The following is a 15,937-nucleotide window of genomic DNA, read 5'->3' on the forward strand; positions in this document are numbered from 1 at the left end:
GACGGTACATTTCTCTATCAAAATAAATGATCTCTATTGATCAAGGGCAGCCCGGGTGGCTCAGCGGTTTAGCGCCACCTTCAGCCCAGGATGTGATCCTGGAGACAGGGGATCGAGTCCCACGTCAGGCTCCCTGCATAGAGCCTGCTTCTCCCTCTGCCTGTGTCTCTGCCTCTCTGTCTCTCTCTCTCTGTCTCTGTGTGTCTCTCATGAATAAATAAATAAAATCATTTAAAAACAAAGACTATCTATTGATCAAAAAGATACCATTGAAAAAATAAAAATGCAGCTCACAGAATGGAAAATAGTATCTGTAATGTATATCTGGCAAATAATTCATTTTCAAAATGTATACAGAATTTCAACAGTTCACTAAGAAAAAGAAAACCAGCCTAATAGAAAACTGGGAAAAATTTGAACAGGCACTTCACAAACTAGGACAAAGGGCCAACGAACACACAAAGGTAGCAAGTCTCATTCATCCTCAGGAAAATGTAAATTAAATTTGCAATGGGGTGCCACTACATACCTGCACAATGGCTACAATGAGAGAGGGTGCCTTGTGAGTAGGATGTACAGCAACTGGACCTTGAGTGCATGTTACCAAGGGAGTGTCAGTTGGTGGAACCATGTGAGACAACTTTTTGGGCATATCTGCTATAGCAGAGCTTGATTATACCTCATGGTTCAGCCGTTTTTATTATGGTTTTACTCTGAAAACCATAGAGCAGTACTTTATTCCGTTTTAACTGCAGAAATGCACACGTGCATTCACCAAAAACACAGACAAGAGTGTTCATAGCTGCAAACCAGAAGCTACCCAAATGTCCTTCAACGGTAGAAGAGATAAATAAATTGTACCATGTTCTCCCTCAGTTAATGCAACAAAGTGGGAAGACCACACTGCAACACAATGTTTTCACAGTATTATTTTGGGTGAAAGAAGACAGACACAAAAGAGCACAAAGTGTGTATTCATTTGTTATTTAAACTCACCGATAAATGAAATCATATGTTATTTGCCTTTCTCTGACTTATTTCATGTAGCACACACAGAGAAAACAGAACAGACCCGTAAATACAAAGAACAAACTGGTGGTTGCCAGAGGGACGGGCAGGGGATGGACAGGTGGGTACAGGGGAGGGGAAGGTCCAGGCTTCCAGTTTATGAGATGGGGAAGGTCACGGGATACAGTCACTGATACTGCGGTGTGGTGACAGATGGTAGCTAAACTTGTGGTGAGCTCAGCATCCCATGTGGACTTGTCCATGTTGTACACCTGAAACTAATGTAACACTGAGTCAAGTATATTTTTTTAAGAGTACAAACTGCATGAACGCATTTATATAAAGTTTAAAAACCAGCAAACGAATGTGTGCCCTCAGAAGTTAGGATGGCCATTTTTCTTTGCCAGGTTTTAATGGGAAGGGGACATGAGGGAGGCTTCTAGGGTATCCGAATGTCCTGCTTTTTCATTTTGGTGCTTGTAATGAGCAAATGTGATGGTTATGGAGGGTTTACAATTGTGAAAAATCACCAAGTTGGACACTTACAATGTGTGCATAACACCGAACACTTATAATTTACACATAGAATAAAATCTCACTGAAAGATAGCTTATAATTTTTCAGTTTATTTTTGATTATATTTGGAGAGGCAGATTTTACATGATAGCTTCAAACCAACCATCGTACATTAACCAAATTATACACAAGCCATTTGAAAAAAGATCTAAAAATGTGCTTAGTTATTGGTATTATATAACATTGATCAAGCACCAAGAGTGTGCTGACAACTATATAGAACAAACATAGAAAAGACAATCCCTGCCTTCAAAAATACCCATTCCTTGAGTCTCACACATAAAACTTCACCTTACATTTCACACCCTTTTATTCATAAGGCATAAATAAGGAAGATTGTTGCATTTCTCATTGTTAATCAATAAATATCTAATACCCTTTCCCCCAGTTATACCAACAATTACTAATATCTTTGCCTTTAAATACAAATTTCCATAGTACAATATACAGTATATATTGATTTGGTATTCACACAATTGACCACAATATTCTTGCAGGTTGGTTATAATATGAAGCATGTTGAATTTCAACATTCACAAATTTTTATACCACTTAACAGAATCATTTACTGTTGGCAGAGCTTATTTTTTGTTAAAAAAAAATGAGGTGCCATTACTCTTATATTGATAAATTAATTGTAAACAAAAACAGCACTGCCTTGATTCCAATAAGGGTATCAGAACTCATGGCACACAGAGCAGTTGGGTGTTAGCACATCTACTGGAGTAGCCTTGCAGATAACAATCATATAGCCGCATGCCCTAAAATATTAACAATTTATGATCAGCTAGTAATGGGTGATTATAAATATGATTTGCTTTACTGTATTTGCAGTTTAAAGAAGGGGATAGTGATGTAAACCATCTGAAAACTGAGCTGGGAACTTTTTTGCTTTTCTGCAAGGCTGTGTTCAAAGCAAATCAGACTAGAAAAGACGAATTAAATGATTCTGAATTTAACGACTGACTGAGGATATCAGATTTCAGGATACTCCTTTAGGCAACGACATCTGATTGTTCATCTTTTAAAAGCAAGAGAAATGAAGTGAGTTTTGATAGGGTAGTGATTTTAGGCCCTGGCATAAAAAATTGTACTTTATGTGAAAATGCCAGAGAGTGTGGTAGAAAGAGGTGCCCAGCAGAGAAGACCTGCCAGTCCATGCGGTCCCCACTGGGAGCTCATAGCAGCAGGAGGTGAGAGGCAATTTTAGAGGGATGAGTAGAGGTCTCCTTCCCAGCCAGACTCTGGTCTTGCCCCATTCTGCAAATACAGGGATGGAAGAGTCTGGGGTTCAGGGAAAGAAGGTTGTCATAAGCTTGAGGTCAAAGGAGAGAAAAGACCCAACTATGAATTTTATCTTCTTTAGATCCCAAGACCCCGAGCAACCATCAGCTTCAAGCCACAGCAAAGATCCATAATTGGCACCACACTCCAACCTATAAAGCTGAGGATAACCCATTTCCATAGGAAAACACTTGCCTTTGGGGCCATCTGGTTTCCCAGGGACATCACCAGGTCTGGGTGTTTCTCCACTATGTGGCAATGATGTCAAGTTCAAGTTTAAAGCTATACTGGACTAAATTTCTCTGCTACCTCCTCAGATATGAAAAGGGTAGAAGAAAATTCTATAGAGTCTTGTCTCTTCTGCACATGGAGTGGGAATGGTCACACGCCCCCCCCACCTCGGTAGCTAGACACATGACTCAAGCAGGGCCCATTAGGAACAGGTGCACCCAAGAGCAGTGGCAATAGTGGTTTGGTCCATCCCCCGTGGTCCTACCTGGCAAGGAGAGCAGTGGTTGGGATTTGACAAAGTTTTTCTTATCCTGGGTAAGTGTATCTCCACTTCTCTGAAAACCATAGAGCAAGAGGTTGGGAACTACCTAGCTCTGATGCTCTTGTGGTTTAATCTGTGGTAACAGGGACAACGTGTCACAGAGCCATACTGGTTGGCAGGAGGGCTGGGTTGGCAACTCCCAACTCTTGCAGGTGTGACTCTAGTATCCCCTTTGGGGTGAAAGAAACAACCTTATTTAGTGAACCCAACCCAGGATGGAGCACCAAAAGACTAAAATTCTGACGATAGGGGATCCCTGGGTGGCGCAGCGGTTTGGCGCCTGCCTTTGGCCCAGGGCGCGATCCTGGAGACCCGGGATCGAATCCCACATCAGGCTCCCGGTGCATGGAGCCTGCTTCTCCCTCTGCCTGTGTCTCTGCCTCTCTCTCTCTCCCTCTCTCTCTGTGACTATCATAAATAAATAAAAATTAAAAAAAAAAAAAAAAAAAAAAAAAAAAAAAAAAAAAAATAAAATTCTGACGATAGACAGTAACATATATGTATATATATTTTTTCATTTTCGATTATAAATCCTCAGTTCTTCATACTAAGGCTTAAGTTTCAGTCACCTAATTGGAAGTCACACATAAACAGAATAGAAACAGGTATCACGAAGACCCCTAAAAATGAAGGCTCACTACAGATGAAAGCATCCATCCCTTATTTGTTGACTGCATGAAAGGTCCTGACTACTCCATGTGGGGATCTATAGGATTAGACAGAGCAAGCTAAGCATTATTGTAAGGTTTCTGGGATGGATGCTGGACTCCTATTGCTTTAAAATCTGAGACGCACCCCAAAGCTCTCTTTCAGGAATTTATTATACCGTTCAGGGCGATTATTCTCGCTACCAACATTTGTTTATATCCCACCTTGTTCTCAGAAGAATTAAGGTAGCTAGGATCTGTCAATCATTTTTCTTTGACCTGTAACAAGACATTAGAATCAAATGCTAAAAAGGATTCTTTCTGTCCAGTTATGTCGAAGCACCATTCGACAGGTGGAAACTGAGATCAATTTCTGATCGAGTTACAACAGCTTCCTGTACGCTGGAGAAACCTTGCTCTCAAGTTATTTAACAACAGGGAAGACAATAACCCAAACTCAGGTATATAGATAGACATATAGATAGATAAATGGTTAAATAGAGAATTAATTTTTTTGCACTGCTGACAAGTATTCAGAACTCTGGAGTTGGTGTTGTGGTTAAGAATACCTTGGTGCCTTTATTGTGTTACTGACAAGCATTCAAGATCCTGTGAGAGCCACTGGAAATGGCCAGTACTAGTGGCGCACAGAAACCATGGTTTACATTTAGAACGTCAAAGTTTAGCCACTGTCTCTACTCTTCAAGGCACAAGGACAAGTTCCAAACTCTTTACCTCGTCTGTGAGAAGCAGAGCAGCCAGTGCCACCAGGAGACAGAAGACTAAGGTGTGGAGCCACACCCCACAAGCAAGAATGGGAGACCCCTCGGTGGCCATGATTTTCAGATACCGACCTTACAGTGTTGGCAAGCAGCTCTTCCCCACACCTCAGCGTGGCGTCAGGAAGGTCTCCTGGCCTAAGTGCCTCAACCTAGTAAGCAGAGGGAGCACACTCCATGCCAGGCCTGATGGGCCAGTTCAGCTCCTTCCTACCCTGTGCACAAGGAGGAAGGTCCAGAATGTTCCATGAAGATCTGCAATGAAGATCATAATGATGACAGAAGGGCAAGAAGGAAAAGTTGGTAGCCCTTGATAAAGTCAACAGAGAAGTGACATCCTTCATGAGCATGATACCTGTTACTTCACCTGCAGTCGTCTGAAAACATGAAGGAAAACAGAACTCTTGCTATCTCCCTTAGCTTCCCCAAGCAGGCAGGTATTAAATATCTTCCCTATAACATATTCCCCATCATGAAACGTCATTAACAAGGAAAGGGTCCAATTCACTTTTTTTTTTCTTTTTGCTTGGAATTCAATTTGTATCTACTAATAGATAGTTCAGTACATTCTGTTGCTAGGAAAAGATATTGCACTTCCCCAAATGTATCGAGCGTCATTAAGTCAAAACCAAGAGGAGGGTAGATTTTTCTGTGGAATGCATACTTTCTGAAGAGCATCTTCACACTGGCAGAAGCCTCCATGACTCCATCTCTACTCCAGCAAGCTGGTGCCACACCGCCCCGGGACCTCAGGCTCCAGAGGGAGGTGCCGGTAGTCATGGGCTGTGTGCCGCGAGGCGGCCCCGGGCTCATGATTTCATTGTGCAGATGGGCACCACAATCACCAGGATGACTGTGCACGTGGCAGCAGCAATCAGAGCGGCGATCTTGCAGACCTTGGCTCGTCTGAACTCGGCTTCCTTACGTTTAAGCAATGAGTCGTAGCCTGGAGTATAAATATCTTCCATCCAATATTCTAAGTTGTTAGGGTTTAAAGATTCTTGCGTCTAGAAGTGAAGAGAAGATGTTAGAGACGCGATGAACACCTGAAACCAGGTCCCGACGCCCCTGAGTGGTCCACAGCAGGCCATCAGGGCTGACTGCGACATCCCCCGCCGGCCCCGCCTAAGACAGGCTGCCAAGGCCGTGGACTCCTACACCTCATGGACTGCACCTGCCTCGCCCCTGTTGCCCATGCGCTAAGGGTCTAGACATGGGGAAGCCACGGGTCTCCTCTCTGTGAGCAAGCAAATTAGGGCCGAGAGGAACGGGGCAGGACTGCAAGGGCTGGCCCCCAAGAGCAGGCTGGCCCCGCTGCAGGAGGAGCTGACAATGGCCCTGACAAATGTTCTCCCCAGCAGTCCTTAAGAACAGAGCCTTTGTTTGAAAAAGGCTGTCCTCTCGCTCTGATTCCGGGCCCAGTTCCTCACCAAAGGTCTATTGAAAAATCAAAGGCACCTCCCAGATAAGCAGCTCAAAAAATATATATAAAATATTTCCATTTCAAACATTAGTCTGAGCAGGTCAGGCCACTGCTCAGAGTCAAGGTCCTACAGATCCACGCAGACTGCCCCCGTGCCCGGGGCTGCATCCCCAGAGGCAGGACCCACCTGACGTCACCCGTCTCCCTGAGACAGATGCGCTCTCTGCAGAAAAAATACCATCTTTAACCTGTACTGCCCGCAGATCCCGCTCCCCTGGGATGGTTACAATCTCCTCCCATGAGGAGAGGCAGCGTTCTCCTTTTATAGCCAGCATTTAATGATATAGTGTCACATAAGAGCAAACGATGAAATTCCAAGAAAGGTCACCTCAATCTTTGAAATTCAAACAAAATATCCATTTTGAAGATTTTTCTCGGCTTAATGCTCTAAACATGTACACATAAAAGTCTGTTTCACATACACAAGATCACAAAACTTGTGAATCCTTCAAAAACTTTTAAAAAACTGAGTTGTACTGTATTGTTGGGAGAATACTGGTGAATCTAACCCATGTCACTGACTGTCACCTGCCCTTCACAGATGCACCCTCTGTCCTTTCCTGCCTTGTTCCATGTCCCAGGAGCCTGGCCCCAGGGACCCACCCAAGTGGGCCCGGTCAGCAGACAATGAATTCTCAGTTCCTACCAGGCACCTGCTGCAGAACCGTGGGTCTCAGTGAGTTTCAGAAACAGCTCCCTTCCTTCTGCCTCGGATCCCAGGGTGACAATGTCCTGTCACTGGTACTGGTCCCTGGGCTCTCACCCTGCCCACCACACAATAACAGCCCCCTCCCTGATCGTTCCATGTCCAGTCTACCATATGCCTGTGAAGAGCCCACCAGCTGAGAATGGCCCCTACATTGTTAAATGGTTGCCAAAATCAAAGATTATTTCATGTTATGTTAACGTTATAGGAAATTATAAATCTTGCCTTCCAAAATAAGTCTCCCTCAAATCACAGCCATACCCAGCCATTCACAGATCTTTGGGAGCTGCTTTCAAGTAGCCATGGTGGAGTTAAGCAGCTGTGACAGACACCGGAGAGGCCTTGAGGCCTAGATTGGTCACCATCTACCTTTACAACCCCTGTTCTGGTATATTCTATGCCACACTGCATAATGACAAGGATGGGACTCTCCCAGGCCCCTTCCTCACTGAGACAGAACATTTATGGGTTCTTATCATCTGTAGGACGCAAAGTCACGCTGGCCACCCTCACATCCATCATGAGAACAGGACTCCCCGGGTCATGTAAAGTCCTAAAGTCAGGATGCTCCATCTATGCAAGAGCCCCCCTACAGTGTCCTCCTCTAGAGTCCCAGGAGCCGCGGCCTCCCTGAGCTGCTCACTCCCACTGTGTGGACCAATGCCTGTCTGTACACTCGAGCCAGAGCTCCCTTCCCACCAAAGCTCTGCTCTCTGTGGGTACCTGGAGTGTGTGGCTGTGGCCACAAAAGCCTTTCAGCAATTTCACAGACACTAGACAGGACAGACAGACCCAGGATGGGCATATCTGGCTGGGAGACTGGTGTGCAGTGGTGGGGGACCACCCAAAGGGGCTGGGTCCAGGCGGAAGGTGGACAGCTACCCTCCCTGCCCTGGACCTTCAAGACAGGCTCTGGCCACGCGTGGGCTGCACCAACCACCTCATCTTCCCAACCGTGCCAAGGAGGCAAGCCACGCATACAGCACACATCAGGTGTCGTGTTCCCTCCAGCTCAAACAGGAAATCGGTATCTTTCCATATACGTATACTTCATGGGCTGGGGGTCAGCCTGCGAAATAAACTAATTTTAATATTTTAATTTTTCAGCAAGCACAAGCTCTAATAACAGCAAGTAGAGCAGTGATCCCAAGGTTTCCAGGGACCAGGGGAGGGTACCTTGTTGTCACCAGGCCTGCCAGACTCTGGCAGTGAAAACACACTCAGGAGGGCCCCATTGACAGGGAATGCACATCTGCACACAAGGGGACCCCATGGAGACCATCCAGGTGCTCATGCTGCTCTGACACCACCAGAGCCTCTCAGGCCGCCTGCGCTGCCTTCCTCAGGCTCCTGACGACGTCGGCCTGGCTCTGCAGCAAACATCCTCGTCAGGCCATGCAAGCCACATTCCCTCCTGTTTTGTGCAGCTAGAGATGCGGCTCTTTGCATTTCTAAGTGACGTCATCCAGAACGCTCTAATGTGAAGATCTACTCTTATTTCTTATAATTTTGTCTCTATAAACACTGGCACAGCAATGTCACATGTGCCTATGTGCAGCCTCCATTGCCCACACTCTATAGAGATGTTTCTCAATCTATGACTCACTCAATCTGTGCCTTTCAAGGTCATGCAGTAGCGGAGCCTCTCAAACCTCAGGGCTTGATACCCGCCGAGAACGGTGTGACTGGCGCCTATGGCCAAGCCGTCCACCGCCCACCTGCAGGGGAGTCCATCGCAGTCTGGATAGCAGGGCGAGGACAGAAAGTGGCCTGCCACACACACACGGGGGACACGGCATGCGGTAGATAAGTGGCCGCCACTACGAACCCCACTGGGAGGATCTGGCCAGAGCCACCCCCTCCCCTCGTTGCTATCACTTAGGGCCCAGTACAAACAAATGTCATTGCAGTCATGGTGGGGACACGAGGCTCTCAGACACTCTCGCCAATAGGAAAGGCAACATGGGAGGAAGAACACAGGCTGTGGGTTGGGTCCAGATCGAATCTGGACGTGTCCAACCCCAGGCCAGTACGGAGCTCTTTGGTCCCTTGTTTGGAAGCTGGAGGAGACCGTAATGGTCCATGTGCCTTGCGCTCACAGCCTGCTGTGCAAGCCCCTGAGGAGTTCAACTATCTTAGCATCATATAACCAGCCCCTACAATCCTTGTTATGGCCCACTTCATGCTGATACTTTAAATACCTTATTTTCAGACCCGTCACAATGATTCTGCAAGGCAGAGAGTGCGTGTGCCCACCAAACAGGTGAGGGGATGGATGCCCAAGCAGGGGCATGAACGTTCTGGGTCCCACAGCAAAGGAGCCTCTTCCTGCCACACCATGCCCCCCCCTCCACCTCAGCCCCTCTGCTTCAGGCCCGCACCAGCCCCGCTGGCATCTCTCCCACGGCCTCTAAGTGACACGCTCATTCTGGGACATGTAGCACTGGCACTGTGGAGGCTATGGCCCCGCTGCCCACAGAGCTGATCCTGCAGGTAGGGACAGGCCGCCGCCTGGGCTTCCGCGGTGATGCAGAGACACAGGCGCCACACGAAGGGGACCAGGTGGAGCTGCCCACCCGCATACACGTGTGACCGAACCCCAGCCCCGCGTGTGGTGAACAGAAAACATGCCCTCCGGCCACGACTGCATTCACAGAGCTCCCGGGGGTGGCTCTTACCTGGGACTGCTCCGTATGGAAACATAGTCCATAGCTTGGCTCCCACAAATATGCTTATCCCACGTGCTACGTATGGAAGGAGAAATCAGCTTGTATCTCATTAAACGGTTGAGCTCAGGTCTCGTGAGCAAATGCGAGAATCTGCACTTGGTACAGAGTCTTAAACACGCTGTTAGCAAATCGGGTGGCCAAAGTAAACAATCAATCGTTTACAAACATATAAGCAAAATAACGTTCCCCTCCTTAAAAATCTCTGCTCTGTGGCTTACAAAGTTCAGGGGGCCCGGGGCGCTGAAGGGTGGGGGAGCAGGCTGGACTAGGCCACCTGAGGTGCTTCCTGTGTCGGCCGGGGCATGGCTGGGCTCCCCCCGCCGCCCCCCTCCCCGGGACAGCGAGACACTCACCTGCAGGTCCAGGGCAGTCAGCTTGCCCTTGTCGCCCGCGTTCCTCGTGTACTCCTCGATGGTCCAGGAGGGTTGGCCCCGCTTCACCTCGGCCAGCTCCGTCAGCCGCATGTCCGTGTACAGAGGGTTGTTCTTCATGTGGGCTTTGAGGGATGCCGGGTAGGGGTGCGGGCTGAACACCTGCTCCACCAGGAAGCTGTCTTTGGGCTGCTTGGGCAGTCGGTGCTGGGGGGGGATGTCGTACTGTCTGTCTGCCTGCAGAGAGGCACAGAGAAGTCCAGAAAGGCGGCAGAGAGACTAGGATTTCACAGCACAGTGGGGCGGCCTCGGGTGTACATCCTCAGGCCTGCGGCCAGCCAGCTGGAGGGATGCGGCCAGAGCTAGTGGGGTGCACTCATTCACCCAGATACCAAGTATGCCTGTGGCAGGAGTGGTCTCTGGGCACAGCCGGTAACGGTTACACCACTGCCTGGAGCTAACACTCTGGTGCCAAACCCTGGCCCCCCCTCACTACCACCAACCCCAGGAAGCTGCACTCCTGACGCAGAAGAGGGGAAACCAGGACTGAGAGCAGAGGGAGGGAGGAGGGAGGGTCTGCGTGAATGCCTGGTGAGCCGCTGTGCAGGTGTGTGCGAACGTGCACCTGCACGGGGACCAGCCCCTATCACACCCGCTTCCTGCCAACACCACGTGCAGTATGCGGCTGCAGAAGGATAGAACAGCCGCCAGCACAGATACCACATGGTTGCTTGAGATCAGAAAAAATATCACCTCTTTTATTTACTCTTTTCCATCACTTTGGACACTGCAAACCTGCTGAGGTCCAGTTTTCCAAGCTTCTCCTTCTCGACCCCCTCTAGGGAACCCAGCCTCCCCCCGCGACTCCATGTGTCTGCAAGCCTGCACCACCGTCACTCCCTCTCTGATGCTGGACCCTCTGGTCCTTCCCCCGACCTTCAGAATCAGGGGAGGGGCTGAGGAAAGCAGCACCTGAAAACTGCATCACGGTAACCCAGGGATGAAGAGCGGCCCCAGATGCCACCGACACGGGTCCCCCGGCTGCAGGGAATGAGGGGACGAGGGATAGGAGCACCTGTGCGTGTGCTTGCCCTGGACAGACCGGGAGATGAACACACTCAAGCTAGCACGAAAACAGCCCAGCACACAAGGGTGACACGCAACAGTGACAGAGCAAAGGAAAGGGCCATCTGGGGAGCTGCTGTACTCTGGCAGCCATGCTGGGACCAATCTCCTTATTGGTCTTGCTTTTCTTACTAGTCATCTACCCATCTCACCATGGAAAAACTCGAACCTATAAAAAGCCCCATGAATCCACGCAACACAGGGAGGGGACACCCGCGCCCACGTGCCTGGAGGTGCCCACACCCATTTCCTCTGCTTGCACCCTGCGGTTCCAGAAGGAACAGGAAGTCATCCTTGGCAACGCCCGCCGCTCCACTACCCGCCCCATTCTAGGAGAATCTGGCCTCTACCACCCATTCCATATCCCAACCCCGCTTTCTCCAGTGTCTAGCTGACGGGACGTGCTCCTTGGAGCTGGCGGGACAGACACGCTGCCTTCCGCCCTCCATGCTCTAACACGGACAGCCTGCCACACCTGGAGGGAAGGCCTCTCTCTCTCCTGACTCCCGTGACACTCAGGGCCAGGACATGCACCAGGACTGTGAGGGCTGGAGTGCCCAGGGTGGCAGGCATGGATGACATTACCTCTTTAGACTTGCGATGCCAGTCCTTACTCTCCCCAGGGCCTCGGTCCTTGCCGTCCTCCTCACCGAGGCCCACACGGCTGGCGTAGGTGATGGTGCGCCAGTCTCTGGGCGAGTTGGAGGTGCTGGCGATCTTGGATTCCGTGGCGCTGTTCTCCTCGGTCAGGGACCTGGAGGACGGCCTGGGGAAGAGGCTCTTCTTCAGGGCCTTGACGCGAAGGCTCTCGCTGTTGCTCCCGCTGGCATCTGAGCAGTACCAGTCGGCCGCATTCTCCAGCTTGGGGGCCCGGGGGCCGCTGTGTGCGCGGAACAACCGCGGAGAGGCACTGTCGTCGGAGGGCGCCTCGCTCGTCAGGGAATTCAGGTCGATCTGCACGCTCACCTTCTCGGGCTGCTGCATTTTCTGATCCAGCTTATTTAGCTTGCCCAGGACCTGGGAGATTTCCTCGCGGACTCCCGACAGCGACTCAAGCTTCCGTTCGATCTCGCCGATCCTGAGCACCAGCCGGCACACACTGGTCTTCAGCTCCTCTTCCGAGGGGTGGCTGTTTTCTGGCCGGTTGCCCTTCTCCCCTTTGCCGCTGGAGAGCCCATTGGCAATTTTGGTCAGGTGGCGCTCGGGGGAACTGTCACCATCCGACTTATGGACCTGAGATAAGGACCCTGTGCTGTTGTAGCAGGAAGACTGCATCACCCCTGTGGAGCCGCTGATACTCATGTCATCCAGAAATCGGAAAATGTCACTAATGTCATCGCTGATGATTTCCGAGTCATCGTCTGACAGCTTTCTGGTGTGCCTGTCGCCGTACTTGCTCTGCCCCGAGGTGCACAGGTCTTTGCACTTCTGGGGCTCCAGCACGTGCTGCTCCGTCTGGGTGCCCACGCTGCTGGTGTCAGAGCTGAGCTGTCCGCTGGTGCAGCTGACGCTCTTCTCTTTGAACTTCTTGACCGGCTCATGCTTCTCTAGATCGACGGGTGATGACATCTCTTTAGATTTGAGCCCATTTGGTTTTGCCACGTAGCCAACAGGCAGGATCGGCTGCTGTGGGTCCTTTGGCGCCAGGTAAGTGGGGCGCCTGTCTGGGGTTGGGAAGTTGGGGCTCTGGCTGCTGGAATTCGGGTAGCGCAGCTTCTCCTCAGAAGGATTTCTATTGAAAAAGGATCGTTCAAAGTCAGGGACTTCTTCAGTATTCAGGCTCCAGCTTTTGACCGGCCAGGGGGTCTGCTTGCCCGGCCTCCCGGGACAGCGCCTGGCTTCCTGGGGCCCCATCACAGGCGTGGGCCCAAAGTATGTGGAGGCTTGAAGGTCATCCAAGCTTTCATGCTTTGCTCGCCTCTTGTCAGGCACCGGCGAGTAGACGGGATTCAGGTACTGACTGTTGTAGGGCATTTCAAAGCTGTGGTTGAAGAAGGGAGTCTTGTGGGACTCCTTCTGACGCTGGGGCTCCCCACGCTCAGCCTCGGCCTTGTTAGCAGGGCCAACCAACGTGGGGGACACAGTCATCAGGTTGTGAAAATCCTCTTTAAAGATATTCCTTTTCTGGACACAGGACTGGACCACAAATGGCTCCTCATTGGCAATGAAGGTCTCCTTGATGCCCTGGCCAATGGGCAGGGAGTCCTGATCCGAAATGGACTCGTTCTCAATGTTCATGGGGAAGTAGGTCCTCTGCATCTCACAGGGCTGGGGGCTGGCAACGGAGTAGGGGGCCAGGGCCTGCAGCCGGTCCAGGGAGGCCGCACGGCTCTTCAGCTCCTTGCTGACGCCCAGCAGGAAGTTGGGCTCGGAGGCGGGCAGGAACTGTGGGCAGTCCTTGCGGTCCACTTTGCGGCCCTGGGACGATCGCCGGGTGGGGTAGCCCCGGTGGAAGGTCTCGCTCAGCTCACAGTTCAGGGGCTCACACTCGGCCGCGGCGCAGACCTCCGTGTCCGACCTGCACGACTCGAAGGATGTCTCCTTCTTGCGCACCTTCTGCCGGCCACTGGGCAGCTTCTCCTTGGCGGCGCCTCCATTCATTTGGATCAGGTTAAATATTGTCACGATGTCTGCTGCCACCATAATCTTCTTGGACTGCTGGTTGTTGACGGTGCATTTCATCTTGTCTTTGAACAGCGTGGCTGGGAAGTTGGGGTCGAGACAGGCCGTGTAGAAGAGCACGCTTCTCAGTTTGGCGAGCTGCGAGAGGTCGAAGCGGGCACACAGGGACTTGCACAGATCCTGGTAGGAAACCGTGTTTTGTTTGCTGTCCAGCTCCTCCAAGATCTTCATCAAGAAGAGGGACGTGTCCTGGTTGGTCTCCATGACTTAGGACGTCAGAGGCTCACTGCCGATGTGGAGTCTTCCAGCCTGTTCTATAGTGACAACACCAAAAAGTGGAGGGAGGTCATAAGCACCGGGGGAGTTGTAAGCCACGTGCGTCACCAACCACATAAGGACATGCAAGGAAAAGCTTCTTAGTTCAAAAATGTCTTATCAGCTTTGAAAGTATTTATAATGTACGACTTTGTCATTCCCTTCCCAGGTATTGATGACAATGATTTATATATAAAGAAGTGTGCTGTGATGGCATTTATAATAGTGAAAAAATAAAACATCTTAAGTATCCGAATAGCCAAAGAATACATAAATAAAACATGTTCTGGCATACAGACTTTTCACAAGCATTAAAATCACACTAATATGCATCCTTATGATGGAATATTACATCAATAAAAAGGAACAAAATTGGGGTGCCTGGGTGGCATAGTCGGTTAGGCGTCTGGGTTGTGAGATCGAGTCTCATGTCAGGCTCCACACTGAGAGGGGAGTTTGCTCGGGATTTTCTCTCTCTCTCTACCCCTGCCCACCAGCTCTCTCTCTCTCTCTCAAATAAATAAAATCTCTTTTTAAAAAAATTTATTTATTTATTCATGAGAGACACAGAGAGAGAAGCAGAGACACAGGCAGAGGGAGAAGTAGGCTCCCTGCAGGAAGCTGGATGCAGGACTTGATCCCAGGACTCTGGGATCATGACTTAAGCCAAAGGCAGATGTGCAACCACTGAGCCACCCAGGTGCCCCAATAGTTTTTTGTTTTTTTTTTAAAGGAACAAACTGGTGGTACACACAATGGTGTGGATGGAGCTCACAGGCATTGTGCTTGAGTGAGAGAAGCCAGTCACAGGCTACGTGTGGTAGGATGCCACTTTAATGACATTCTGGAAACATCTGTGGCCTCAGGGTCTGGGTGTGAGTCAGTGGAGGGTGCTTCCCTGACTGTATGCATCTGTCAAAACTTGTGGAACAATGTGTGAGTTTCACTGCATGTAAATTATACATTCATTTGTCATTTAAAAATTAAACACTGAAGACTCTGTATGACAAAAAAAAACCAACTATGCTACAAAACTTAGTGAAAAATGGAAATAAATCTTTTTATGTAAGAAGGTCTTAATTATAGAAAGTTAGATGTTCTTGGAAATGAAGATTAAAGAAAATAATGCACACTACAATATTATCAGTGCTCATGTCTGGATAGTAAATATGGATTTTTCCTTAATAATCATCTTTGTCCCTCAGTATTTTATGACGCAGATTTTCAAACATACAGCAAAGTTGAACGAATTTTATAGCAAATACTCATATGTCCGCCATCTGGATTCTACCGCTAACATTTTACTGATTTGGCTCCTCACATACCTATCCATCGAGTCTTCATCAAGCCCTCTTATTTTTTTTTCATGCACTTCGAAGTCAATTGCAGACGTCTGAACAATCCCCCTGAACATTTCATCATTCATATCATTAACCCAAGTGCAGTAACTGCTTACAGTTTTTCTTTGAATATCAGATCTACATGTGCAAATCTTAGTTGTGTGTTTGCGGAAGCTTTGATACATGTGCATACCTGTGCAGTCACCAAAACCCCCGGAAAGATCCAGAACGTTGCCAGTGCCCTGGAAAGTTCCCTCATGCCTCTTCCAGTTCACGCTGTGTCCTCATGCATTATGGGTAATGTTATGTTTTCTTTACAATTTCCCACCCTTTCTACAATTCTGACATGTGCTATTTATAATCCACACACGGTACTAATAATAAGCCTTACTTCGAAAT

At 49.2% G+C, this 15,937-nt stretch overlaps 1 protein-coding gene across 3 annotated transcripts in view; it reads right to left on the reverse strand.

Moving 5' to 3' along the window:
* Nucleotides 1-3,907: 3,907 nt before the first annotated feature.
* MINAR1 (membrane integral NOTCH2 associated receptor 1) overlaps nucleotides 3,908-15,937 on the reverse strand; it is a 30,062-nt gene continuing 18,032 nt past the window's right edge. For 2 of the 3 annotated variants that reach the window (XM_038533029.1, XM_038533028.1), the window contains exons 2-4: nucleotides 11,847-14,197; nucleotides 10,119-10,373; nucleotides 3,908-5,854 (exon numbers count right to left, since the gene is read on the reverse strand). In XM_038533029.1, coding sequence (XP_038388957.1) covers nucleotides 5,657-5,854; nucleotides 10,119-10,373; nucleotides 11,847-14,147 — 2,754 coding nt within the window. In that variant the 5' untranslated portion in view covers nucleotides 14,148-14,197 and the 3' untranslated portion in view covers nucleotides 3,908-5,656. Of the gene's footprint in view, nucleotides 5,855-9,714; nucleotides 9,781-10,118; nucleotides 10,374-11,846; nucleotides 14,198-15,937 lie in introns of all 3 variants that reach the window. The other variant, XR_005357135.1, reaches the window with a different exon arrangement.

The sequence above is a fragment of the Canis lupus genome, chromosome 3, assembly GCF_011100685.1.
Source record: "Canis lupus familiaris isolate Mischka breed German Shepherd chromosome 3, alternate assembly UU_Cfam_GSD_1.0, whole genome shotgun sequence".
NCBI lineage: Eukaryota > Metazoa > Chordata > Mammalia > Carnivora > Canidae > Canis > Canis lupus.